Source organism: Neofelis nebulosa, chromosome 2, assembly GCF_028018385.1.
Source record: "Neofelis nebulosa isolate mNeoNeb1 chromosome 2, mNeoNeb1.pri, whole genome shotgun sequence".
NCBI classification, from domain to species: domain Eukaryota; kingdom Metazoa; phylum Chordata; class Mammalia; order Carnivora; family Felidae; genus Neofelis; species Neofelis nebulosa.
In genome coordinates, this window is record NC_080783.1 from 19,019,560 (window position 1) to 19,047,403 (window position 27,844).

Here is a 27,844-nt window from a genome sequence, read left to right on the forward strand (position 1 = left end):
CTTTTAAATTGTGATTCTACAAAGACAAGTGCTCAGTAATTATTTTGCAAATAGTAATCCATAAAGTGCTAGGGCTAACCCATAAGCCATACTACTAAATGTCACCTAAAGACCAAATTTTCTAATACTTCCTTCTGTGATTCAGCTCCAAAATTTCTAGTGACAGGTCACAGGCAGGGGAAGCCCCTGAAGAGTGGCTCTGCAAGTGGGTAATGGGTCTGGGTGTGTGCAAGAGGAATATGCTACACAGAGACAAAGAAGAGAGAAAAAAATTGATAAGAATAATTAAAAAGGAGGAAGAGCAGAAAAGACCTAAGAGGAACAGAGTTTTAAAAAGAAAAAGGAGGGGCGCCTGGGTGGCGCAGTCGGTTAAGCGTCCGACTTCAGCCAGGTCACGATCTCGCGGTCCGTGAGTTCGAGCCCCGAGTCAGGCTCTGGGCTGATGGCTCGGAGCCTGGAGCCTGTTTCCGATTCTGTGTCTCCCTCTCTCTCTGCCCCTCCCCCGTTCATGCTCTGTCTCTCTCTGTCCCCAAAATAAATAAAAAACGTTGAAAAAAAAAAAATTAAAAAGAAAAAGGAAAAAAAAAGCGAAAGAAAAGAGTGATACTTCTAGCACATTTTATATGTAGGTTAAATCTGAAGATACACAGATAATTAATGCTTTTCTCCATTTTGGGAATGATTTGTGGTATCAGATTTTTATGTAACAGTATGGTAACACAGGTCTGGGAATCTGGGGCAGTGGGCTATTGAGTCCCTACTGTTGTTCCAACAGTGGCTAGCCAAGATAGCCAAGGCTATCTCAAGGGATCTCAAATAAATGAACACCTCAACTATGTATTGGGTACAAGCTGACACATGCAGACCATTTCTTTAAATAGCATTGGGGGTGGAAAAAATAGTTATTACTCTCTCTGCTGAGTTGGTATGATCCACAAACATTACTATTTAAGATTAACCTTTAGATTCTAAACAGCCATTCTATCTGTTATTTTACAGCACACCGGAAATCGGCACTATATGTAAAACACTTCAGCGTTTTAAATCAAGAATTTTTAAAGAATGTTATTGGGTCACGTTAAATACTAATTCTCAAGGAAATAATGTCACTGAACTCAACTCTTAATTCCCCATTTCCAAAACAGTCTACTTGAAAGGCTTTGAATTTACTGAGTATCAGAATTTAGGATTGTTGAAAACCCAGGTGCCCCAACAAATAAACGTTTTTAAAATAAATAAATAATTTAAAAAATAGATGTATGTGATGGTCTACAGAAGCTTTATTCCCAATAGCCCAAACTGGAAATAACCCAAGTACAAATATCCTTCAGCAGGTAAATGTACTGTGGCATATCCTCACCATGGAACACTACTCAGCAATAAAAAGGAATGAACAACCTCGATGCATGCAACAACCTGGATAAATCTGCAGAGTATGCGGAGTTAAAAAAAAAAAAAAAAAAGCCCATCCTAAAAAGTTACATATGGCAATCATCTTATTTTTATGATACTCTTGATGAAATCAAGATGAAATCAACTTGTGAAAAAGTTATAGAACAAATTCGTGGTTGCCAAGCATTAAGGAGGAAACAGGCACAGGAGGGAGGGAGGTTTGGCTATTAGGGCAACAGGAGGGATTTCTGCAGTGATGGAAATACTTGTATCTTCACTAAGGTTAATATCTTGATTGTACTCTATGGTACTAGCTTTGCCAAATATTACCACTGGGGAAAACTGAGTAAAGAGTTCAGGGGATCTCTCTGTATTATTTCTTACAACTGCATGTGCATCTATAATTGTCCCCAAATCAAAAGTTTAATTAAAAAAAAAAAAAGGTAGAAAATCTTTGTTAGCTGCCTCCTCAAGAGGCCTGGCTTCTGAGCTAGCAGTAAACTATGCCGCTGCAACAGTTACTTCTCTGTCCTCAATATTCACATCTGAAAAAAAAACCGGAGGGGTTCAGTAGGTTAAGCATCCGACTTCGGCTCAGGTTATGATCTCACACTTTGCGGGTTCGAGCCCTGTGTCGGGCTCTGTGCTGACAGCTCAGAGCCTGGAGCCTGCTTCAGATTCTGTGTCTCCCCCTTTCTGCTCCTCTCCTGCTTCCACTGTCTCTCCCTCTCTCAAAAATAAATAAACATTAAAAAGAGAGAGAGACACACACACACACTGGACTCTTAATGACCTCCAGCTCTAAAATTAAGTGATTCTTGGAGAGCCTGGGTGGCTCAATCAGTTAAGCATCCGTCTTCGGCTCAGGTCATGATCTTGCAGTTTGTGGGTTCGAGCCCCACATCAGGCTCTGTGCTGACAGCTCAGAGCCTGAAGCCTGCTTCCGATTGTGTCTTTCCCTTTCTGCTCCTCCCCCATTTGCAGTCTGCCTCTCTCTCTCAAAAATAAATACATGTTAAAAAAACAAATTAAAAAAAAATTTTTTTTTAACATGTATTCATTTTTTTGAAAGAGAGAGCGAGCTAGCAAGTGAGCTCTCAGCACAGAGCCTGACGTGGGGCTCAAACTCACTAGCTGTGGATCATGACCTGAGCTGAAGTTGGATACTTAACCGACTGAGCCACCCGGGTGCCCCCCCAATTTTTTTTTTTTTTTTTTTAATTAAGTGATTCTTGTGGCACCTGAGTGGCTCAGTCAGTTGGGTATCTGTCTCTTGATTACAGCTCAGGTCATGGTCTTGTAGTTTGTGGGATTGGGCCCCATGTTGGGCTCTACACTGAGAGTGCAAAGCCTGCTTGGGATTCTCTCTTTCTCCTCTCTCTGCTCTTCCCCCCACTCACGCTCTCTTGCTCTCAAAATAAATAAATGGACATTAAAAAAATATTAAATTAAGTGATTCTTCAAAAAAGAATATGAAACAGAAAAGGCAATAAACTAACTATTGCTAGGTAGAGAAACAGAGACAGCGTCTTCAATGACCTTTCTATGACTGTCAACTTTTCTATAAGATAAAATATATAAATCTCTCACAATTCAGAAAAAATGATTTTAGCTAGTCCCAAAGTATTTCTGATTTTAGTCATCCTTAAAATGCAAAGTGGTTTGGAATTCATCAACCTCCATGCGTTTGAAAATCTATGTTTTAAGCCTGTATAGATAAGAAGGTCTGTACATCTTGTAGAAGTTAAATTAACCAGTGAACAAATTATGAGCAAACTGTTTTTGTGAATTTTACAGTATATGATTCAGAAAGGTTAAGTAAAGGGCTGTGCAGCTGTCTCAAAGTAGGCCTGAAGACAAACCCAGGTCACCCTTAAGTATGGAAAAGGTGGGACTCCAAGTCAATTATCCTCCTCTTATGGAGAGCAGAGGTCCTCAAGTCAACATCCAGATGTGGCTTTGTTTTTCTGGAAGGAGGACCAGTTAGGCTTTGAGTAACACTAGACTCAGGGTTACCTAGGACAGGATTTCTATCCATCTTCACAGAAAGTTCTAGTTCTGTGTCTTCTCTTTCCAAACAGTTCTCTCCCCTTGCTAGTTTGGGGCTTCAAAACTGGTGCTGGCGTTGCCACCATCGCACTCACAGAGCTGCAGCCTGCCTGGTCTGCACCAACCAAGGCATGGAAGGCTCCTTGTCCTCTTTGCTTCATTTGAGGCACAGCTGACACAGACAAAAGCAAGCTGAGTGTGGGCGCTCTGTACGGTAGGTATATGTTAGCCTTGACACGTGGCTTGATTTTCATTAAAATTAGCAGAGAAATTTTACACAAAAAACAAAACACCAACTGTCAATACTTGTATTTTGTTCCTTTTACATTTTCAGTAGAAGTTATTTTTCTAAAAAAATTTTTTTAATGTTTGTTTATTTTTGGGAGAGAGAGAGAGAGAGAGTGCATGAGCAGGGGAGGGGCAGAGAGAGCGGAAGACAGAATCCGGAGCAGACTCAGGCTCTGAACTGTCAGCGCAGAGCCGGATGCGGGACTCGAACTCCTGAACTGCAAGATCACAACCCGAGGCGAAGTCAGATGCTTAACCAGCTGAGCCACCCAGGCACCCGAGAAGTTATTTTTAAAAAGAAAAACACTCTAGGGGCGCCTGGGTGGCTCGATCAGTTAAGTGTCCGACTTTGGCTAAGGTCACAATCTTCCATTTAGTGAGTTTGAGCCCTGCACTGGGCTCTGTGTTGACAGAGCCTGGAGCCTGCTTTGGATTGTGTCTCCCTCTTTCTCTGCCCCTCCCCCTCTCGCACTCTGTCTCTCTCAAAAATAAACATTAAAAAAAAAAAAAGAAATTAGTACTTTGGGGCGGGGGGGTTCTTTATAATATTTTTTTAATAATACTTAATAAAACAATGTAATAAGGCAAAGTTGTAAGTGGTGAGGGGAACAAGTAAGGTTATGTTGAAGGTGTTAACTTTCTACCCAGAAAGGCAGCATATGTGACCCTTCAGCAAGTCCTTGAAAGACCTTCAGCAGAATGACTGCCCTCATTTATAATAACTTCCTCACAGTCCTGCGTTCCTTCCTTCCCCTGGGTTCCCCATCTCAGTTACGCAGCATCCTCCAACAACCTGTTTTGTAAAAGAAGAGCCTACATGAAGAGACTGACTTTTTGGTTCCCTGGTTAGACATGGATATTTCTCAGACTCTACCAAGGGTAGTCAATAAAATAACCTAGATTTAAGCTAGATTTTTTTCCTTTTCGGGGGGTGGGGGGGGGGAAGAGAGCATGCGCATATGCAAGTGGGGGAGGGGCAGAGGGAGAAAGAGAATCTTAAGCAGGCTCCATGAGCCAAACTTGGGGCTTGATCCCACGACCATCAGATCATGACCTGAGCTGAAATCAAGAGTCAGACACTTGACTAAGACACCCAGGTAGCCCAATTTTCTAAGCACTTCTTGAAATCATTTTTTTACTTGAACAATTTCTTGGAAATTAAGACCAAACTGTAGGCTAAGAAACATGGTACTATTTTTAAGCCTAAATGATACAATATGCTTCTGGTCCTTGTTTGAAAACTAAAATCGCAAATGTAAAACTCTGGTAAAAATGAGTTACAGTTAACGGGGCCATTAATGATGTAGGTAATTAATCTCCTTATAATCTTAAAGAGACAGCAAATGAGCCTCTGCCAATGATCAACATAATACTCACCTAGAGATCACTGCTACCGACTCGCTGGTGGAGACAGCACTGAATGAGGAGCACTCTGAGTCTCCTGGGGGGGGGGGGGGCAAAGAGAGAAGTTCCACTAGGAGAGGCTGCTACACAAACTCACCAAGCCTAGGCAGCTCTTCCTTGGACATGTTGGCTCAGCCTTCCCGCAGAGCCACGAACACCACCCTGCTGCCTTGCACGGCCTTTTGTGAGCTGGGCAGCAGCACAGAGAAAGCAAGACTGGTGGGATGGGAGGGCTAGGAAACCCATTCCCCAGAAGCCACTACCACCCTTAGACCCACGAAGCAAATGATTAATGTAGGTGATAAAGGGAGTCAAGGAGCCAGCATACAGCTGTCAGCCCCCTTCCCTTGCAGGTGGTGACCACTTCCCAGTGGGAGGTAAGAGGGTCCTTTACCCTCCTCTTCTTCATTCTCATCATGGCTGCAGCAGTCTTCCAAACCATCTACCAGCTCTTCTTCTAGATCTTCAGCCTCACCCAGGTCTACCTGGAGGTGTGTAACTGAACTGTAAGAAAGAATCATGCCCCAGCCCAGTCAGTAAGACAGATCACAGTTAGATTCTCATTCCTTGATCATGTCCCAGTGTTTCTCTCCACTCACCAACCTGCTGTCTCTTGCTCATTTCTCTTGCCCTCAGAGCTTAGGTCTAGCCACAGTTCCTCAAGCCCACAGCCCCTGTGGTGTAGAGAGCTACCCTGTCTCCTATCTTCTCTGAAGTCCCTCATAGCACGTAAGTACACAATTCTGCACACAAAAACACCATCAACGAATGCCTGGTGACTGACTTCAAAGGTCGCTAGACTTCTGGGAATTCAGAACAAGGACTTGGTAGACCAAGATTCCAGAGAGGTAACAAAGCACAAGAGAAGAAGCCAAGCATGTGTATACCCTAACTCTAAAATGGCTGCATTGGGGCGCGTGGGTGGCTCAGTTGGTTGAGCGTCTGACTTCGGCTCAGGTCATGATCTCACGGTTTGTGAGTTCGAGCCCCACATCAGGCTATGTGCCAACAGCTCAGAGCCTGGAGCCTGTTTCTGATTCTGTGTCTCCCTCTCTCTCTGTCCCTCCCCCACACATGCTCTGTCTCTCTCTGTCTCAGAAATAAACAAACATTAAAAAAATTTTTTTTAATGGCTATCATACCAGGAATGGCAAAGAGCCTGATCTGGTTTGAAATTAAGTAGAAAAGTTACAGGCCCCAACACAAGATGTTTGGTATTATTCTCCCTGGTTTTAATCTAAAACAAACGCTTCCTCTAAAGGACCAGAGAGTAAATCTTTTCAGTTTTGTGGGCCATACAGTTTGTTGCAACTACTCAAACCTACCATTGTAACAGGAAAGCAGCCATACACAGCAGTTAATGAATGGGGAAGGCTGTGTTTCAATAAAGCTTTATTTATAAAAGCAGACAGTGGGCAAGATTTGGCCCACCTACTGGTCTAGTTTGCCAACCTCTGCCCTAAAGTGAAAACCAAAATTCTGGGGCAGCCAAAAAATAAAACCACCTTCAAAGACATAAGGTCAGTGTCATTAAATTATGCTGTATACATTCTCCTGCTCTAAATCAATCAAAAACGTCCCCCAACTTACCCGATATCCCTAGCAGGTGAGTCCAGCTCCCTGGCTTCCTTAGGCCCCTCCGTCCCAAGCTGGCCCAGATGGATGGAAGAGAGACGGGTGGCCACAGCAGCTACGCCAAGGGGCTGAGAGGGAGAAGGCAGAATGGGAGTTTTGTCTTCTCCCGGTGGTGGGGAGTCGATCGTAGACCCACAGGCAGGGCTGTGGCTGAGCGTATTGGCATGTGAGGCAAGGAGGTGAATGCTGATGCGTTTGGTACAGAAGACTGTGCTGTCCAACTCCAACGTGTCCCGGGCTCTAGGGAGGATCCTGCTGTTTGCTCCAGCATCCTCCTGAGGGAACTGCTGGCCTACTGAGGGAGGTTTCCACAGCCTGTTCTTGTTGAGGAGATCGCACTGCAAGCTGGAGTTCATGAAACAAGACTGTTCAAACCGGCAGCCTTGCCTTGGCTTCTTCTCAAAGCCTCTTGCAGTCAACTTCCTCACGGCCTCAGTGAACCGAACCTCCTTAGTCAGAGCCTGAGAAACAAAGTCGCCATCCAGGCCACAGGGATGTGGCTCTGCTCTTGTGGTTAAGTTACTCCGGTTATACTGGGGAGAGGCAACACTGGTGGTGGACATGTCTAAGGAGCTGGGGGCAGACAGGGTGCTAGAGGCAGGGGCATCATCTAGGACAGTGCCGGTACTCTTGGGGACCTTGTGTTCAATAGGCTGCACTGCACAGTCTCCAGTACCCCCCGAATGATGCCAGGAGACAAGATGGATCTTGGGTGAGGATACTGGCTTCAGGCCCTCTGTGGCCTGCGATAAAGGCACTTTAGTGCTATTTGGCCGCATGAAGGAGTTGTTATTCAGCGTGGGCTTGGAGGGGGAAGAGGGGGAGGAGGGGGAGGAGGGGGAGGAGGGGGAGGGGGAGGGGGAGGAGAATGGAGAGGGGATCTTCCCTGAGATGGCAGAGGCCAGGCTCTCCCCCGAAGGATTTTCCCCAGCCGCTCCCAGTGAGAGGTATGGATCTGTAGATGAGGATGCCATGGGCTGAGCCATGGGGGAGACTGTGTAAGAAGGGGCCTTGTTGGCAGTGAGTCTGACAGGGAGGCTCTTCTGAGGGAGAGAAAGAGGTGTTTTTCCGGGCAGGCTCGAGCGCAAGCAGAAAGACTCCAGTTGCTGGTACGGTTTGTGCCTGCAGCCGGAGCGGCGGTACAGGAGGGTGCCGCCGAACAGGTCTGGGAGGGTGTGCAGGTAACAGGAGGTGCTGTGGCCTGCAATGACGGCCGTGCGCCCTGAGCTACATAAAGTGCTGGGGCAAAAGAAGTATGCTGGCGGGGGTGGGACCCCCAAGAGGCCTGGGCCCAACCCTGCTGAAAGTGTCCCCACGTGCTTCCTCTCCAGTTTCCAGATTGGCTTCACCTGCTGATGGGCCTGAGCCCAGGCTTTGCCCTCGGAGGGTTTCTCCGGTGGCGGGGCGGGCACCGTGCCTGAGGGGCCACTCTGCTTGAAGCTGTTTCTCTGGCGGAGGCCAATGCTGTAGTGCTCTGTTCCTGCTGAGGCCATGAGGGGCCCACATCATGGCCACGTGGCCTCATGGCCCAACTCGGAAAAGGTGCCACACACCTCCAGGAGTAGTGGCTGCATCCTTGAAGTCCGTCAGCCTGAAGGGGAGAGAAGCCATAGGGAACGTCACAGTCCCAGAAGGACAGACCCCGGGCAACAGAGCCCCCCTTCGGTTCTTCCTGGGCACCCGGCCGTGGCTGTCATTTAGAACCCCGAGAGAAGAGCACGAGAGTCCTAGGGTGCTTCCAGTGGTCTTCCTGCTACCCTCATGCAATCAAAGCCGGCTTCATCAAGGACACGGACTTTAAGACTCCACCAGTGAGTCTGCTCACGTGTTCCCACACCCTCAGGGAGATCTTTCCTCTCTCTCCAAAGCAAAATACATCTCTCTGTGTCACCATCCACTTCACTGAGTGGCTTCCTTCCCTCGCCTAACCCCCAGTGTGGCAAGGAATAAGGCAAGTCTGGGGGTGGCAGAGAAACCAGCCAATATCTTCCTCTTCACCAACCAATTCTGAAAGATCAAAGGTCACTTGAGAAACAGATTTTACATCTAGGAGTCCCTGACCAACGTTCAGTCACCCCTGGCGTGGCCTGCATTTTATAGTTAAGTGTGACAAGTTGAGATATAAGCAGAGAATTCCCGGGCTGACCTCTGCAGTTCGCTCAGAAGCTGAGACAGTGATTTCATCTCTTCGAGCGTCTTGCCAACTATATAGACTTAAATCCCATGCCAGCTGTTGGTGGGAAAAAGTAGAAACAAAATGGAACTGGACACCAACGGTATTTTTACTTCAAGTGACCTCATTTCCAGCAGCCACAGTGGGACAGGAGAGTTCAGGGGGCAGAATATAGAGGAAGAAGTAGGAGAGCTTTCCTTACATCAAACCCCAGGTATCAGCTGGGGATTGATCTCAGGGAGGGAGGGCCTGTCTCAGACGTTCCCTCATTCAATGTTTCCTCTAAGGCAAAACCTCTGAACCAGCCAGTAATTCTCAGTTCCAAACAGTCTGTTAAGCATGGTCACTTACTTTCTAAATCAAAGTCACAAAATAATCTCCAATTTTCACAAATGACAGCATCCAAAGGGGAAAAAAATAAGACCCTTCTATAAGAAGTCATTCATCTGGGATAATTCTGAGTGGAATCCTGGCATCCTTACCAAGGAAGTGTTTTTGCAATGGCAAGAGGGAAAGAATGAGCAGAGAATTTTTTGGCTCAAGTTACTTCTAAAACACAAACTTCAACGGGGAGAGGTCCTTGTATTTTGATAAGAGACTAATGGCCAAGGAAGACCCACTATTCCTATCTACATCTATAGGAACTGTTGGTGTTGTCTAACAACAGAAAGCCTGCAGAAGCCACATGGCATCGCCCTCTTTTCCTGCAAAGGCTGACCTATGTGAATTCTTCCTCAAGGAGAGAGAGTACAAAAACCACAACTCATTACTGCCAACATTCAAAATGGCAGTGGGCTAAAAACAGCCTAAGTTCTAAAACTAGATTTTGATGCCAGTAGCCTCATATTAAGGAGACAGAAAATGGACCTCCACCAAGTCCAAACTATGGAAATACTGCCGGGGACAATCACACAGTATGCACTTATGGTAGAGAAGCAGACAGGAGGGAATATCAAAGCCTGCCGTGGACTTTACAAGACCACACACGTGTGCGTTGTGTACACTCAACAGATTCACAGTCCCAACTCATGTAGTCCTCACGTCTTGCCCTACCAATGCAACCCGACAGACACACCAAAGTGACTGGAGAAAAGGGCTAAGGAAATGAAATGTCACTGCTATGCCTGAAAAATGCCCCACTTGTGGCTCCTCGTGGGCACTGCACTATCTCAGACCTTCACGGCTTTCCAAGTGCCACTCCCTGGAGCCTTTTCCTTCTTTTCACCAGACTGAAAAGTAATCAGCTCGAATATCCCCTTCTCCTGGGAGCCTTCCTGGACTCTCCACTTTGCAAAGGATGCCTCATCTGTGTGCATGCCACCGTCACTGTTTCTATTATGCTGAACTTTAATGACGGTCTACTGGACCACTCATCTGACCAGAAGCGACAAGCATGTTTTCCTTTAGCCCATGTCCTCAGTTGTGTCTGGAACATAGTTAAGTGCTGAATATTCTGCTGAATGAATGAATACACTGAAAAAGTTCAGTAAATGAAGGGGAACACGTTAGCTGTGATGAAGACTAATTTGGGCATCTAACAAATGCCAGGTAGTGTGCTAGGCATTTTACCTCTATTATCTTATCTAATCCTCACAAAAACCTTATATTCAATTTACTGGTGATGAATCTGAAAATCAGAAAAGCTAAGTAACTCTTCTATAATTAAACAACCGATAATGAGTGGTGCCTAGATTAAAACTAGAGTTTGTCTGACTCTAAATGGCTCTTAAACAGGAATGAAACACACACTCATTCCCTGTCCCCTCAATTATCCTTAAGCTTCAGGTTCAAGAGAAAACCCAGGTTGGAAACACTCTCCCACCGTTTATATTGAGTCCGTTCGTGGACGAAGCTTGTAAAAGCATGTGCTCGTCTCAGAACCGCGGCCAATCCCACTTTCCCCCTGTAGCCATGGATGCCCACTGCCTGCTGCCTCAGGGCTGGGTGAAGAGAGCCCTTCTTCCTCCCTTCTGCACACACCACGCAATGTCTGCCTCTCTGCATCGTGTCACATGAGTCCTCAGTGCCAGGAATACTGAACCAAGTGGCCTGGCATCTGGCTGACTTGACTTCGAATCCGAATGAGGAAGAAGGAGCAAAGAATATACTTCTGCCCTCTTCAGAGGCTGCGGGTGGCCTGCTCCCAGGCACAGTGTGAAGCAGGCCAGCTGGGCATGCGCCAGAGTAAAGTGGGTTCTCCTCTAACAGGATTCCAGATCTCCTATGTTTTTGCAATGGCTGTTTCCCACTCCTTGTTTCCTCTCGTAGTCCCCATGATGTGTAGGATGGCAACTTAGAAACGAGCCACCTGTCTTTGTAAGGACACATTATCCGGACACAGGGGTCAAACAGATGAGAAGATGGTTCCGCACATCCCTTCCTGGGAAACAGCTCCAGAGCTAGTAAGAGATAACCAGGGTTGGCGAAGATGACGGTGTCAGGAACTGCCAAGCAAAACCGATCTGGCATGTCAGATAACCTACACAGAGTAGCTTCAAGAACATGAAGTGAACAGTATCACTCATAACAGTACCACGTACAAATGTTCTGACCTGGTATCATAGTTTTTGGTTCAGAAGTAGTGTCTGGTTTAGACCAGGAAATAATGGTTGCTAAAAGCAACCTTCTTCTTTCTCTTTAGAGATCATTAATGAAATCAAAACCCCATGTGATGGGGAATAGAGACCTAGCTAGAAAATTCAGGCAACCTGGGTCCCAGGGACCTTTGACTCCTGGCCATGGGTCACCTTTTCCATATGCTACCCTCAGTAGCACTGCCACTCTAGTACCAAAGAATGACTTCATCTGACTATAGGAATGAGAAGTGACAAACTTTAAAAAACCTTCCAGGGGCTTCAGGGTAGCTCAGTCAGTTAAATGGCCAACTTTAGCTCAGGTCATGATATCGCAGTTTGTGAGTTTAAGTCCCGCATTAGGCTCTGTGCTGACGGCTCCTGGAGCCTGGTTCAGATTCTGTGTCTCCCTCTCTCTCTGCCCCTTCTCCACTCTGTCTCTCAAAATAAATAAACATAAAACAAACAAAAAATAGAAAAACGCCTTTGAAGGCTTAAATATAAGTACAGGAAGTGAGGGGCTCCTGGGTGGCTCAGTCGGTTGAGCGTCCGACTTCGGCTCAAGTCACGGATCTTGTGGCTCATGAGTTCAAGCCCCGCGTCGGGCTCTGTGCTGACAGCTCAGAGCCTGGAGCCTGCTTCGGATTCTGTGTCTCCCTCTCTCTCTCTGCCCCTCCCCTGCTTGTTCTCTCTCTCCCTCTCTCTCAAAAATAAATAAAAACATTAAAAAAAAAAAAAAAGTAGAGGAAGTGAGGAAATAGTTTCAAAATCTAACACATTGCAATAGTGGTTTCTGCCATAAAGTCAAAGCCTAGATGGACAAATAATGTCTGGTACCCAGACCCCAGAGAAAGCATATACTCAGAAGGCCATTTCCCACGAGGTCATAAAACCTGTCCCTTGTAGTATCCTGGGCTCCTGACACAATGTACACCACCCACCCCGCCCCAACTCCCTCAGATTCCCAAGCACACTGTGATGATACACACTGGTGTGTCTATGTGTGTCTTTAGAATCTCAGAAACAGGCTGCCCATCTCCCAGGAAACGTTATAGGATGAGACATCGAAGGCAAGAATAAGAAGGAAAGGTATTTATATACGTAGGAAGCCTCACAAAGGCTACTGATGAAAGCCTTGTTTCAAAAATGCCCAACTGGTGGCGCCTGGGTGGCTCAGTCGGCTAAGCATCCGACTCTTGCTTTCGGCTCAGGTCATGATCTCACAGTTCCTGAGATGAAACAACCCCCCCCACCCCCCACCCGCAGCATCAGAGCCTGCTTGGGATTCTCTCTCCCTCTCTCTCTGTCCCTCGTGTGCTCTCGTGTGTGTGCTCTCTCTCAGAATAAACAAACATTAAAAGAAAAAGAGTCTGTTTCTACAACAACAACAAAACACAAGAACACCCAACCCAAGCAAGTCTAAACTTAGAGTAATTGGTGATTATATAAATTAAAAGGATTCACAAGTCCCATTATTTTCATTCAATTTACATACATTTTTTTAGCCACATATATATCCACTACTTAAAGACAAGTAAAGGCACTCATACTTACTCTCTCTCAAGGGTCCGCCATTAGTTGACCCTCCAACCAAGAGCTTGTGAGGAACTTACTTTAGGAACCAATAAACTGACCTCATCTGTTAGATTTTGAACAATCTAACACATTTCACAGACCTACTAATCTTACACCTTTCTTGCTCCTACAGATTATCCCTGGGGAATAGGAGAACTCAAGGGGTGAACAGGGGATACAAACACTATGCTATTGCCAGAAGCGTTCAAGTTTAGAAGCAAACAAGCCTGTTTCTGATTAAGTTCCTCAGTCAAGATCCAAACAGGAACACGCCCAGCTGAAAAGAAAGATTAGTTTAGGGCAGATCAGCTGAGGAGCGTGTTCTTGGGAATAAAAGCCCCTTTGAAACAGCTCTCAGGACATTTGAATGTGTTTAAGCAAAAACAAAGGGCTGGAAGAATATACACTAAACTATCATGGTAAGTATCTTGGGGAGAAGAGTGGAATGAAGGATGGGGCAAGGGAGGGGAAGGGAGGGGGATATTTTTCCAGTTTACTTCATGGGCATCTGTATTGTCTAATCCTTCAAAACAACAACAACCAACCACATGTTACTTGTGGGAAGTATTCCAAGAGTCTCCAGGGCACTATGATCCCTCACAGACATGCTGGGTCAGCAGTTACCATCCCTTCATAACTCACATCAAACAGAGCTCTGATGAATAGTGAATTCATTCAATGCTGAAACCACACAGCTGGAATGTTTGAGAAAAGACAAGAGAAGAAGTATCATAACCCCCACTGGGTAGCAGTGAGATCAAATTGGAAAATTCACATAAAGCACAGTCCACACTAAACATTCAAGGGGTGGGTGGCAGTTATCATGCTCATTACTGGCACCGTATGGTCAAACCTTCTTCCCTCAGCTCTTTTCTCAAGTATCAATGAAGGAGGGGGGGAGGGGTCGGAAGGGGGAAACACACATGGAGAAGGCAGCACAGCAAGTATTCCGCTGCAAAATTTCAGCTAGTACAAATAATGTTTGTATAAAAAGACATAGTAGTCTGGTCATTTGGGAAACTTCTGTGCAATTTATTATATTACTGGTAACTAGGTTCTTCACCAGCAGGTGTGACTTGGCACTAAAAAACAATTGAAAAGTGCTTTTGTGGGGGGGAGGGCGGTGCCTGGGTGGCTCAGCCAGTTAAGCTTCTGACTCTCGATTTTGTCTCTGGTCATGATCTCATAGTTCGTGAGTTTGACCCGTGTCGGACTCCACACTCAGTGTGGAGCCTGCTTAGGATTCTCTCTCTCCTCTCTCTCTCAAAATAAATAAATAAGCTTAAAAAAAAAAAAAATGCTTTGGGATATACCCTTACAGTTTTTATATAACTAGATGGTTGGGATTTCTGAAAACACTGGGTGAAGAGTTAAAAAGTGATTGTTAGTCACTTAGTGCCCAGACCCTGATCACTACATACCATTTGTCAATAAAAAGAACGAAGGAACTAGAGCTCCTTGGAAAATAGTTGGGACAGGAAAAGCATCAGACGAGCCCAGACTATCTCTTATGCTGCAAAAACTAAGGAAACATTCAAAATTTGACAGAGGCATCGTAAGATCACAGAAACAGCTCATATCACACTTAATAGTAAAACACTAGATGCTTTCCCTCTAAGATTGAGAATAAGACAAGGATGTCTACTTTCCTCATTTCTAGTCAACACTGCATTGGAAATTCTAACCAGTGCAATAAGGCAAGAAAAAAAAAATTAAGCGTATGTAGATTGCAAAGGAAGAAATAAAACTATACTTATGTGCAGGGGACATAATCTTGTACATTGAAAATGCTAAGAAATCTACAAAAAAAACTTCTAAATAAGCAAATTTAGTAAGATAATAGGATACAAGATCAAATACAACAATTGATTTACTTCTATATACTAACAAGTAAAAAATGAAATAAAAGAAATACATCCATTCACAATAGCATTAGAAAAAATAAAATCCTTAAGAATAAACTTAACAACAGGTGCCTGGGTGGCTCACTCAGTTAAGCATCCAGCTCTTGATTTCGGTTCAGGTCACGATCTCAGTCATGAGATCCAGCCCCACATTGTGCTCTGTGCTGAACGTGGAGCATGCTTGGTATTCACTCTCCCTCTCTCTCTGCCCCTCCCCAACTTGTGCATGCACATGTGTGTGCTCTCTCTCTCAACATAAATGAATATTAAAAAAAATAATAATAAACTTAGGACACCTGGGTGGCTCAGTCAGTTAAATGTCCGACTTCAGCTCAGGTCTTAAGCTCACAGTTCATGAGTTCTGGCCCACGTCAGACTCTGTGCTGACAGCTCAGAGCCTGAACCTGTTTCGGATTCTTTGTCTCCCTCTTTCTCTGCCCCTCCCCTGCTCATGGTGTCTCTCTCCCTCTCAAAAATAAACATTAAAAAAAAAATTTTTTTTAAATAAACTTAACAAAAGAAGTACATTGAAAACTACAAAACACTGCCAAGAGATATTTAAAATTAAATAAATGGAGACATATAACATGTTCATAAACTGGAAGACTCAGCATTGTTAAGATGGCGATTCTTCCCAAACTGATCTATGGAGTAAACGCAATTCCTATCAAAATCCCAGCAGGCTTTCCTGGAGAAACTGACAAGCTGATCCTAAAATTTATACAGAAATGAAAAAGACCCAGAACAGCCAAAAACAATTAAAAGAGGGGAAAAAAAAAAAGTTGAACTTACACTACCTGATTTAGAAACTTAGTATAAAATTACAGTAATCAAGGCAATGTAAGTATTGGCATAATAAACATACAGATGAATGGAACCAAACAGAGTCCAGACATAAACCCTTACATTTACGGTCAATTAATTTTCAATAAGGTTGCCTATGCAACTTAATGAGGAAAAGGATAATCTTTAACAAATGACTTTGGAACAGTGGGTATCCATGTACAAAACATGAACTCAGACTCTTACTTTAGACCATAATTGACTCAAAATGGATCATAGAGCTAAATGTAAGAACCAAAACTATAACACTTCCGGTAAAAAAAAAAAGGAGAAAATGTTTATGACCTTGGGCAAGGCAAAGATTTATTAGATATGATACAAAAATCGTGACTGAAAAATTTTAAAGGAAAGTATGGTTAACAGTCCAGCTGTTAGCTGGATTATATCATAATTAAGAACGTAGAAAGGGGCACCTGGGTGGCTCAGTTAAGTGTCCAACTCTTGGTTTTGACTCAGGTCATGATCTCACAATTTGTGAGATCGAGCCCCGTGTCGGGCTGTGTGCTGACAGCACAGAGCCTGCCTGGGATTCTCTCTCTCCCTTTCTCAGTCACCCACACTCTCTCTCAAAATAAACACATAAAGTCAAAAAAAAAAAAAAAAAAAGCTACACACACATATATAAAAAAAGAACTTAGACAAACACTACTGAGAGAATGAAAAATAAAAATCTATGAACAGGGAGGAAATAGCTGCAATTATAAAGGACTTGTATTCAGAATATACTAAGAATTCTCACAAGATGAAGGGCACCTGGGTGGCTCAGTTGGTTAAGCTTCCGACTCTTGATTTCAGCTCAGATCATGATCTCACAGTTTATAGGATAAAGTCCTGAGTGGGGCTCTGAGCTGACAGGATGGAACCTGTTTGGGATTCTCCCTGTCCCTCCGCCCCTGCTTTGCTCGCTCATGCGTGTGTGCATATGCACTCTTCCTTCCCCTCTCTCAAAATAAATAATAAAAAAAAGGATGAAAACGAACCCAATTAAAAATTTTTTAAATAGGCAATTTTAAAAATAGGCAAAACATCTGGGGGCACCTGGGTAGCTCAACTGGTTGAGTGTCTGGCTCTTTTTTTTTTTTTTTAATTCTTTTAATGTTTATTTTTGAGACAGAGACAGAGCACGAGTGGGGGAGGGGCGGAGACAGAGAGGGAGACACAGAATCTGAAACAGGCTCCAGGCTCTGAGCTGTCAGCACAGAGCCAAACGCGGGGCTTGGAGCCACGAACTGTGAGATCATGACCTGAGCCGAAGTCGGACGCTCAACCGACTGAGCCACCCAGGTGCCCCTAGTGTCTGACTCTTGATTTCAACTCAGGTCATGATCTCACGGCAAGTTCAAACCCCACATTACACATCAGACTCCAAGCTGAGAGCACGGAGCTTGCTTAGGATTCTCTCTCTCCCCTTCTCTCTGCCCCTGCTTGCACACACGCGCACGCGCGCGCGCGCACACACAACACACACACACACACACACACACACTCTCTCTCTCTCTCTCTGTGTCTCTCAAAATAAATAAACTTAAAAAAAAAAAAGGTTATTACTACTTAAAGGGAAGCTTGGTTGTCCTCAGACCAGGAGGTAGGCAGTGCACAATCAACTTCAATTTTTGTTTGAAATTAGACTGGCAGGAATGAATTTTACCAGTGAATGATTCCAGCCAATGAAGTAAGACTCACTCATTGCTCCATTACCTGAAGCAGGCTTGACTGGGGATCCATCACTAAGGTGCAAGAACTGAGGTCACATGCCTTAAAGAAGGGCCTCCCCAGTATATAAGTCTTTTCAGTGTAGCCACTGGTAGCCACCTTAATATAAACTAGTCATCCAGCATACTCTGCTCTAACCTGCCAGGGAATTTGCCAACCCTGGCTTAAAGGGGAGTAAGAGGAAGAAGGCAAACACAGGAGCCTGGCAGATAAAGTTCAACAGCACTTTCTCTGGGGCCCATCAACACACCATGTAGGGGGAGGTCTCTGATTTTTAGGGGAGAAATGCTGTTTAAACCTGATTCTAAGCAAAACCTCATTGTCCAACAAAACACAAGGCCTGGTCCCGACTTCAACTGAAAAGCAGCTGCTGTCAGCACCAGTTGAGAAACAAGAACCTAGAGGCTGAGATAAGGGCTGGCTAGGGTCGAAGGACCACGGGGACAATGGGAAGCTTAAGGTTTTTTGTTTTTGTTTTTTCCTATAACCACTGTTACTCAAGAAGGGAACATGTTTTCTGTTAATCTTCTTGAAACTAGATGGGAATGTCAGATTTCAGTAAAGTCGTGCTAAGGACAATGGGAGCGGGGCTGAGATAAGAATGTATCAATCAGGGGTGCCTGGGTGGCTCAGTCTGCTAAGCATCCAACATCGGCTCAGGTCAGGATCTTGCAGTTGTGAGTTCCAGCACCAGGCGGTGTCGGGCTCTATGCTGACAGCTCAGAGCCTGGAGCCTGCTTTGGATTCTTTGTCTCCCTCTCTCTCTGCCCCGCCCCTGCTCATGATGCCCTCTCTCTCTCTCTCTCTCAAAAATAAACATTCAAAAAAAAAAAAAACAAAACAAAAAACCAGAATGCCATCAATCATTTCAATCCTATTCCTCACTTAACCGACTCACCTTTAGAGACCTTGCAGAATCAGAGGCAGTAAATAAGCTTCAAATGCACAAAAAGACTTCAGTAAAAAAAACATCCAGGCAGAAGGGGCTAAGTCCCTTTGGTATTCATGCAACACCAACACTCCCAACATGCCCTGTGGCAATGATTTCACCCTGACCTCAGATCTTCACTCCCACTCACTCAATCCACCATTAAGTCTTTCCAGCTTCAAATGTATGCCCTTGGAGCCATCTATTCTCCAATTCTACCATTACCTTAGTCCACACCACTATCACTTCTCACCTGCTGGTTTTCCTGCTTCTAACTCTTATGCCTTCTTTATAATCAATTCTCCAGACTGTGGTCATGGTGCCCTTTTTAAAATGTAGTTTAGGGGCGCCTGTGTGGCTCGGTCGGTTAAGCGTCCGACCTTGGCTCAGGTCATGATCTCACGGTCCGTGAGTTCCAGCCCCGCGTCAGGCTCTGTGCTGACCGCTCAGAGCCTGGAGCCTGTTTCAGATTCTGTGTCTCCCTCTCTCTCTGCCCCTCCCCTGTTCATGCTCTGTCTCTCTCTGTCTCAAAAATAAATAAACATTAAAAAAAATTTTTTTAAATAAAAATAAAAAAATAAAATGTAGCTTAAAGCCATCTGGTGGTTCCAAGGCCTACATGATCTGACTCCTGTATCTATGACCCTATGAGAGCCATTCTTCCTCCTCACTAGGTGTGTTCCCACCTGTGTTCCCAGAGGCTCCACTGTTCTCTCTGAAACACTCAGATCTTTAGAGTTCAGCAAATATCACCACCTCAAAAAGCCTGTCTACGCTGATGCAGTACCCCCGATCCTTCCCTATCACACTACCTCGTTTTAGTCTCACTCCTCCACTAACTGAAATAATTGGATGTTAATATTTCCTTGTAACTGCCTAAAGAAATAGTGGAAAAATAAATAGGAACTGATTTCTTTTTTTTAAAGTTTACCAATGGGGTGTGAGACTTACCTATCTTTTCCATCATTTTAATTTCTGGCCATAAAAATGAATCACGTAGTCAAAAACCATATTCCTTATTTTTAAAACAAAAACTTCAATTATTTATGCATTCCTTTGTTGTCTATTTTCCCTTCCAGAATGAAAGCTCTTTGAGAACTGGGACCTTGTTTACATAGTGTTATGATGAGCCCTGGAAATGTAATCGGGGCTCATTAAATATTTGCTGAATATTCAAATGTATCTACAACAGCTAAAACCAGCACAGCCACGAGTGTACGCTCTTCAGGTCACACAGGTGCTCCTACCACCATCTCCTTGTTGCTACTTCTTTACTCAGTGCAGGAACCAGGCCACAGCCACACCTAACTCCTCCCCAGTGCCTTTTCTCCCCATGAAGCCCCCTCCAAAGTCCTCCAAGTTCCTCTTTTATCCCCTCCCTCATATCCAACCAATCTGCTCTTGCAATTTCAACTATTAGTTACAGAAGAGCCACTCTTCAGACCTGACCTCTCTCAAGCTTCATGTCCTCGTCACCAACTGTCTGTTCTACCTTTTCATCATGCGTCTCCACTTCAATCCAGCTTGTTAAGCCAGCCCTGCTCACTTGTCCTTCAATTTCTTTCAGTGGAACTTTCTTTCTCTCAGTCACCTAAGAATATGTCAGTCACCTCGGACTTCATCCTTTCCCTTATACTCCATGGCCAAACCAGTGATAAAATTTAAGAGATTCTCTTCCTTAGCAGGCTTCATTTCCCCACCCCTACCCCAGTTCTGGACCATTGCAATAACATCCAGACTGAAGTCTGTGTTTCCAGGGCCTGCCCTTCTGAATTCCATCCTCCAGGCAGCCTCCAGATTCACTTTGCTTGATTTTACTTCAATGGGTTACTCCTGATTCAAACATTTTCTAGGAGTCCTCATTAAATACCACAGTAGCCCAACAACCATCCGCATCAGAATAACATGGGGTGCAGATTCCCGAATCCCATCTTCAGAGAGGATTCGGTAGGACCAGGAATCTGTGTTTTTTTTGTTGTTTTTTTTTTAAAGTAGGCTTCACATCCAGCCCAACACAGGGCTTGAACTCACGACCCCGAGATCAAATCCTTGAGCTGAGAGCACAAGTCAGAGGCTTAACCAACTGAGCCACCCAGGAATCTGCATTTTTAATATTCCAGATGATTCTCACATGAGTCAATAAATAAAATCCAGATTTCTCAGCTTGGGTTTGAAAGGCTTATTTCCATTTCCTTCTACCTTGAACTGCCGTATGAACTGTGCCGGTCTTAACACTAAACTCCTGGAATAAACCTTCCAAACTTGTCTGCAGGCCTTTACTCCACTAAGCCTCTTCCTTCTGAATCCTTATATTTTATTTACCTTTTCCAGGCACAACTCAAGCCCCACTCTCTCCATAAATATCTCTTGCGTATTTATTCCTCTAATGTGATACTTTGCAAAGGCTACTCTCAACACTATTCTCTTTTCACCTGGATATACCTCACAAGCTCCATGATGGTCTTCATAGGGAATCCCGGTGTACCTATAACAGACAAATGCAAAGCTAATCTGGCAGAAGGGGGCAGATCACTGCCCTAGTTTGACCTCCTCCTCAGCAATGCCTCCCATGTCTCCTCCCCAAACAACCTCACCGGCACCAGGCTCCCTAGAACAAGGTTTCGAAAACCATGGACTTGGGGGTGATGGGTACATTCAATGTCACTCATACATCCACAAAGCTGTTAAAAATAGGTGAGCCTCAGGGGCGCCTGGGTGGCTCAGTCGGTTGAGCAGCCAGCTTCGGCTCAGGTCATGATCTCGCAGTCCGTATGTTCGAGCCCCGCGTCGGGGCTGGACAGCTCAGAGCCTGGAGCCTGCTTCGGATTCTGTGTCTCCCTCTCTCTCTGCCCCTCCCCCACTCATGCTCTGTCTCTCAGAAATAAATAAACATTAAAAAAATTAAAAAAAAAATAGGTGAGCCTCAGTGGCTCAGTAGGTTAAGCATCCAGCTCTTGATTTTGGCTCAGTTCATGATCTCACAGTTGATGTCCCCAGCCTGTCTGGGATTCTTTCTCTCCCTCCCTCTCTGCCCTTCCCCTGCACTCTCTCAAAATAAATAAACAAACATTAAAAAAAAAAAAAGCTGTTAAAAATAAAACAAAAAAACTTGACTAAACGGATAAGAAAGGAGGATAGGGGGCGCCTGCATGGCTCAGCCGGTTAAGCAACCGACTTCGGCTCAGATCATGATCTCATAGCTAGTGAGTTCCAGCCCCACGTCAGGCCCTGTGCTGACAGCTCAGAGCCTGGAGCCTGCTTCGGATTCTGCGTCTCCCTCTCTCTCCGCCCCTCCCCTGATCACACTCTGTCTCTCTCTCTCAAAAATAAATAAAAACATTAATTTAAAAAATAAAAAGGATAAAGAACTGCAAAACATTCTTAAACAAAATGACTTCAAACATCCCTTTCTTTCTGTTTACAGAGCTAGCTTAGCCCAATATCTACCCCCTCCACCCACCCACCCACCTCACCAAACGCAGGGCTCTTGCAGTAGATCCCCAACTGCCGTCCGGGGCTGCAGCCTCTGCTCTTCTAGAGCAAGCAGTCTCAGGAAGCACACCAATCTGCTTTGTCATCTTTATCCGGCATCCACAAACTGCCCGTTTCATTCCGCCTTCCACGCTTTGAGATGTAATTTTGCCTCAAGTTTTCTCCTTAGTTGAGAGTGAGTGATGAGCAACCTATGCTAGAAAATCTATGGCTGTTGTTTCAAACCATCAAGTCTCCAGGGGCCAGGGCCAGACCAACTTGGACAAGGTATCAATTTCTACAGAAAGCAATTATTCATTACCCACTGATCAAATCACTCTCCTATATTACAGAAGTGGGTGTGGCCCTTGGGACCTGCACTTCCCCTTTCCTCCTCCACCTAGGTTGTCTCTCACCGTCACCAGGGGGAACTCAGGACATCAGAAATGGCTCAGAGTCTACAATTCGAAAGCTCTCTAATGAGACTGCTTTAATCGCTCAGTAGATATGTTAGAAGATAGAACTGTCTTATCTGGAACCAAGCTGAATGGGGAGGAATATAGGAATCAGACTCAATTTCTCTTATGAGATAAATCCCAAGCTATGTCTCCCTCAAAAAATGTGGAGGAGCAATGAACTTCTTGAAGGCCTCCTGAGAAAGGAAGGTCAATACCGTAGCCCTATGAGAAGGGAGGGTCAATACCACAAGTTAAGAAAGCCAGCTTTTACAGAACACAGTTCAGTAATGCAAAAGGAGTTGGCCAACCTGAGAGAAAAATCTAGCTTACAGCACCTAGAGCTGAGGGAGGTAAATCTACAAATTACTGAAGAGTGAAAACTGCTGGAGGCTTAACATAATTGGGTGACTAGCTCTCCTAAAGCCTTCGCTTTTATCACCAGAAAGCAACCTCTTTCCTCCTCCTGAGGGTGGACGGTGGTCCTCTGGGAATAGTCCACAGGTTCTGCTGCTGAAACTATTTTCCTAACAAAACTAAGATGGGATTCGCCTTTTTAACTGTGCTGGCCTTCCCACCGACGGTACAAAAGCAATGGTGGGTCAACACTTGGTGCCGGAGCAAGAAGTGAGACAATGGCACGCCAAATTAGATCCTTCGCCACCACACGCTTCCTCACCACACAGTGAAAGAATGCCAGCTTTACCCAAGAATGTCCTTGATGGCAGAGTAAAAATTCTATTAAAGCTCAATTCTGGAGGGCATCTTTTTAATATTCTGTGTGACAAAACAAGAAGCACATAGAAAACACCTATGTGGCATACAGAAGGTGATGGCTACCTCTAAGGAAAGCACTGTGCGTATGAATTGCAAAATTTTTCTGTGGAACATCATGCTCACTTGGAAGAATAAATGACACGAAAGCGATGGGTTATTCAGACTTTGGCATTTGGCAAACATTTTCTAGAAAATAAAACAAAGTGAGACTGGCAACTCAAGAAAAAAACAACTGACAGTATTTGTTGCCAATGATAAAATTTGAGCTTCCGAGAGAAAATTAGAATTTTGGCAAAACTGTATCTGCCGCCATGAGCTTGACAGCTTCCCAACACTTAACCCTTTTTCTGATGAGAGTGTGGTGATATGATTTTTCTGACACTGTTAATAAAATGTGTCAACATTTGGAAGAGCCACGTAACTCAGTGAAACCAGTATTTTCCAGATACCTATCACACAATGCTACAGAATCCTCTCTGGGTAAAAGACGCAGTCAAAATGAGAGACCAATGGATTTTAATGTAACAAAGTATGAAAAGTTCACTGGTATCATTTCAGATACCACACTGTAATAACTTTCATAAAACCATCCCTAGTTAACTTGTGTGTAACACCAAAGAAGAATATCCACAATTATCTGAAAAGGCTATTAAAAATACTCTTCCTTTTCCAACTAAATGTCCGTGTGAGGCTGGATTTTCTTAATAATTCAACCAAAACAACAAATCTGACTGAACACAGAAAGAGATATGAAAATCCAGCTGTCTTCTATTAAGCCAGACATTAAAGAGATTTGAAAAAATGTCACTCTTCTAATCTTTTTGAAACAATATCATTTTTCATTTTAAAAATTCTACATTAACTTGTAATGGCTTTTTTATTTCTAAATGAATTAATATATATTTCAATTTCTAATACGGTAACTATCAAGATTATGTATCCCAATTAAAAAATATATTGAAGATCCCAAAGAGCTTTTGAAGTGTATAAAGAAGTCCTAAGAGTAGTAAGTCTGAGCACTCTGGTCTAGAATACCACTGTCTGTCCAGAATACCCCTGAGGGCTCCTAAGGACAAAGTTCTTTGTGGCACCTGGGTGGCTCAGTCGGTTAAGCATTCATTTCAGCTGAGGTCATGAACTCACGGCTGTGAGTTTAAGCCCCACATCGGGCTCAGGGCTGACAGCTCAGAACCCGGAGCCTGCTTTGGATTCTGTCTCCCTCTTCTTCCCCTCCCCTGCTCGTGCTCTGTCTCTCTCAAAAATACATAAATAGGGGTGCCTTGGGTGGCTCAGTCGGTTGAGCGGCCGACTTCAGCTCGGGTCATGATCTCGCGGTCCGTGAGTTCGAGCCCCGCGTCGGGCTCTGTGCTGACCGCTCGGAGTCTGGAGCCTGTTTCAGATTCTGTGTCTCCCTCTCTCTAACCCTCCCCTGTTCATGCTCTGTCTCTCCCTGTCTCAAAAATTAATTAAAAAAAAAAAAGGTTAAAAAAAAAAAACCATAAATAAACATTTAAAAAATAAATAAAGTTTAATTCTAAAATTTTTCATCACAAGTTTAAACAAGTTTATTCTTCTGTTAAAAGGAGACAGAGGGGCACCTGGGTGGCTCAGTAGGTTAGCCTTCCAATTCTTGGCATAGCCTCGGGTCATGACCTCGCAGTTCATGGAATAGAGCTGGGTGCATCGGGCTCTGCGCTGACAGTAAGAAGACTGCTTGGGATTCTCTCTCAAAATAAATAACTAAACTTAAAAAAAAAAAAGGAGGTAGAAACTACTAAACATTTTATAAAAAGAACTAAGTTAACCGTAATTGGAATAAGCATTTCATGATTTAATAAAATAATTTTTAGCTATCTTATTGAATAACACACACCTAAATTAAAAGAAATCTCTTTAAAAGCTTTTCATCCAAGTTTGATCCTATAGCTTGAAAAACCCGTGGTCCCAAAAAACATTCTAATCACATTTAACTGTGGGGTTCTTCTGAATTCAGCATATCACAGACTTCACCCTAACACAAATCTGTATTAGGGGGAGAGGAAGCCTTCTGGGTTTTCAAAGTAATTTAATCACCAAAGGAGGCCTTCCTGAAATCAGTATTTCCAAATGCTTTGTTTGGCAACCCGAGGTTTTTACACATGGGATAATACAGGGAAGTGTGAAGGATATAACATCCCTCCCCAGGCCCCCCTCCACCTGCCTTTTCTTGTAAAGTCAGTTTCAGAAGAGTTCATTTGAAAGCTGAGGATCTGGAAATGGAGCCTTCTAAAGCTATATACGCAGGTGTATCCCTTGGTAGTCTTGGGCCCCAATTACCCTGCTTGAAAAACCACTGCTCTTGAGGATACTGTTCTCTTTAACAAAACATCCAAGGCCCTTTGTGATCTAACCCCTATTAGTTTTCCTTTTCCTATTTGTCACTGGATAGCTACCTCCAAATGCACCTCAGGCGTGTCAAACTGCTTCCAGTTCTCTTTTTAGGCCTTGCTGTATTTTCTCTAAAGTTACTTTGTACCTGGAATGTGTTCTCACTTCTTTATTCCCAGAAAACACTTGATAACTTTTCAAGGTTCCATTCCACCAATCAATAAGCAGCTGGTTGCCTTCCGGGCACTAAGGGGGTGGGTTTTATGCAAACAGTGGCTCAATATTTACTGCAAGAAATGAAGGACGGGGGGAACACTGTCCCAAAGGGTCCCCCAGCTATTTGTTGATTAGCTAAACCAACAGATGATGAAGTTGAGGAAGATGTGATCTGCAGTATCTGGGGCAGCAAGGATTACTCAATAAAGGAGGAAGGATTCAAACATTTCCAACATCCAGAAAGAGAATGTGAAGACCAGGGAACGGGGATGGTATAATTTTCCGAGCAAGGCTGGGTTAAATATCTAACGTTCTATCGGAGCACACACCACACAGCATGGCAAATGCTAGTTTACTTGATGAAAATCTCTAGACTACAAGCTCCGCGAAGACATGCCTGCCTTGTTCACCATTCCCCCTTCCAGCGCCTTCCACAGTCCCTGGCTCATTAAATCTTTGTCGATATTTGTAAAACACCGTTGAATGAATGATTAAATAAAGGGATGGACAAATGAAGAGTTAACGTTTACAGGATCTCAAACCCTATTTGAAACTCTACAGTTTGGGAATAGTATCTCTCTACACCTACTGAAGGTGGGGAACTAAAAAAGTGGATATCCGTGTTCACTTCACCTATGAAGCCTGAGAGGTAGCTTGGGCTCACACACAGGCGAGGAGAATTTAAACCGCAGCGCGGCGGGAAAGAGGAGGCACGGAGGCCCAGGGTGAGGGGATGCTGCAGGGTCCGGGCGCCCAGAGGCGGGGCTGACTAAGTTCACGGGGCGTGGCGGAGGGGGAGAAGGGTCCCCAGGACGCGCGAAGACCCGGCCCGGTGGAAGGCCGCAGCCCCCTCGCCTACCCGGAGATGGAGAGCTGGCGGGCAGGAAGCAGGGCTGGGGCGGGAGCCGCCGGAGAGCTTGGGGACCCGCGCGAAAGAACCGGGGCAGAGGGAGGGGCAAGAGAGTCGGGCCGGCGGCGGGTCGTTCCCCCAGCTTCACCGCCACACTCACCTAGCGGACCGAGCTTCGCCCCGGCTCGGCGCCGGCTCCGCGCTGCTTCCTCCCTCGGCCTGCTGGGGCGAGCGGGCGGCCTCGGACGCCCCTAGCAACCACACACCACCACCACGCGACCCGCGCTCCCAGCCGCCGGCGCCGCGGCCGCCTGCTACGCACTGCGCGCGCCCCCAGCGGACGGACAGAGGGCCTGGAAGGGGCTATCTCGGCAGGGAAGGAGGAGGGCTGGCGCGCGGAATCTCGGGGGTTGTGGGACCTGGGAAGGCCGGCCGTCCCCAGCCTCGCGCAAGCGCAGTCGCCTCAGTGCGCGTGAGACCCGGAGAGCAGAATTCTGGGAGTTGTAGTCCCGAGATTGAGTCCCTGAAAGACTATATTCTGGGATTCCAGGATTCTCTCCTTTTCTGGGCCCTGATTCCACCTTACCTCTATGGACTCACTTGGGCCGTGCCTTAATTCGCTCCTCTAAAATCAAGGAATTAAGGCTTTATTGAAGAATTTTCTTATTTCTCAGCAAAAGCCTTTTGAGTTTGACTCCAGTAAAGGACACGCGGCCACATCCCTTGTTTCCCTCCAACCCACTTTCCCCTAACTCCAGTCCACTCGGAGTACTATTACAACCTCCTGCTTTATGAGCTTCAGGTATGAACTTTAGGAAACACTGACTCCAATTCATTATCTCCCTAGGCAAGACAGACGGTGCCCGAGATGTCCTCAGTCCCAGATGACCGTAGACTTAATGGATTTGAAAATCGAAAGAGAGCTGGAGGGTGAAAAGATCTTTTCTAAACAGTAGGCTACAGAAATAAAGGGAACAATAAAAGGTGAGACTAACCTAATGAAAACAACCTGGACCAGAGCAAGGATGCGTAGTAAATCATTGATTTCAGCAACAGTATGACAGATGCTAAAACCATTAGAGGACTGATTGGGGGATCCCCTATAGATTTTAACCAATCTTAGATCATGTATTGTGGGACAGCTATAATTATGTTTCCTAATGTGATGCAATTTAAACTACACAGTATTTAGGAAGTAGTGAATTTTTGTCAAAAAATTGTTGAATCTGGG

The 27,844-nt window shown here is 44.9% G+C and overlaps 1 protein-coding gene across 4 annotated transcripts in view; it reads right to left on the bottom strand.

Annotated features, from left to right (window-relative positions):
- Positions 1–27,015, bottom strand: part of TTLL4 (tubulin tyrosine ligase like 4) — a 37,943-nt gene extending 10,928 nt beyond the window's left edge. For 2 of the 4 annotated variants that reach the window (XM_058704700.1, XM_058704692.1), the window contains exons 1-4: positions 26,774–27,012; positions 6,724–8,359; positions 5,528–5,637; positions 5,107–5,170 (exon numbers count right to left, since the gene is read on the bottom strand). In XM_058704700.1, coding sequence (XP_058560683.1) covers positions 5,107–5,170; positions 5,528–5,637; positions 6,724–8,261 — 1,712 coding nt within the window. In that variant the 5' untranslated portion in view covers positions 8,262–8,359; positions 26,774–27,012. Of the gene's footprint in view, positions 1–5,106; positions 5,171–5,527; positions 5,638–6,723; positions 8,360–26,773 lie in introns of all 4 variants that reach the window. The other 2 variants (XM_058704710.1, XM_058704719.1) reach the window with 2 other exon arrangements.
- Positions 27,016–27,844: the final 829 nt, after the last annotated feature.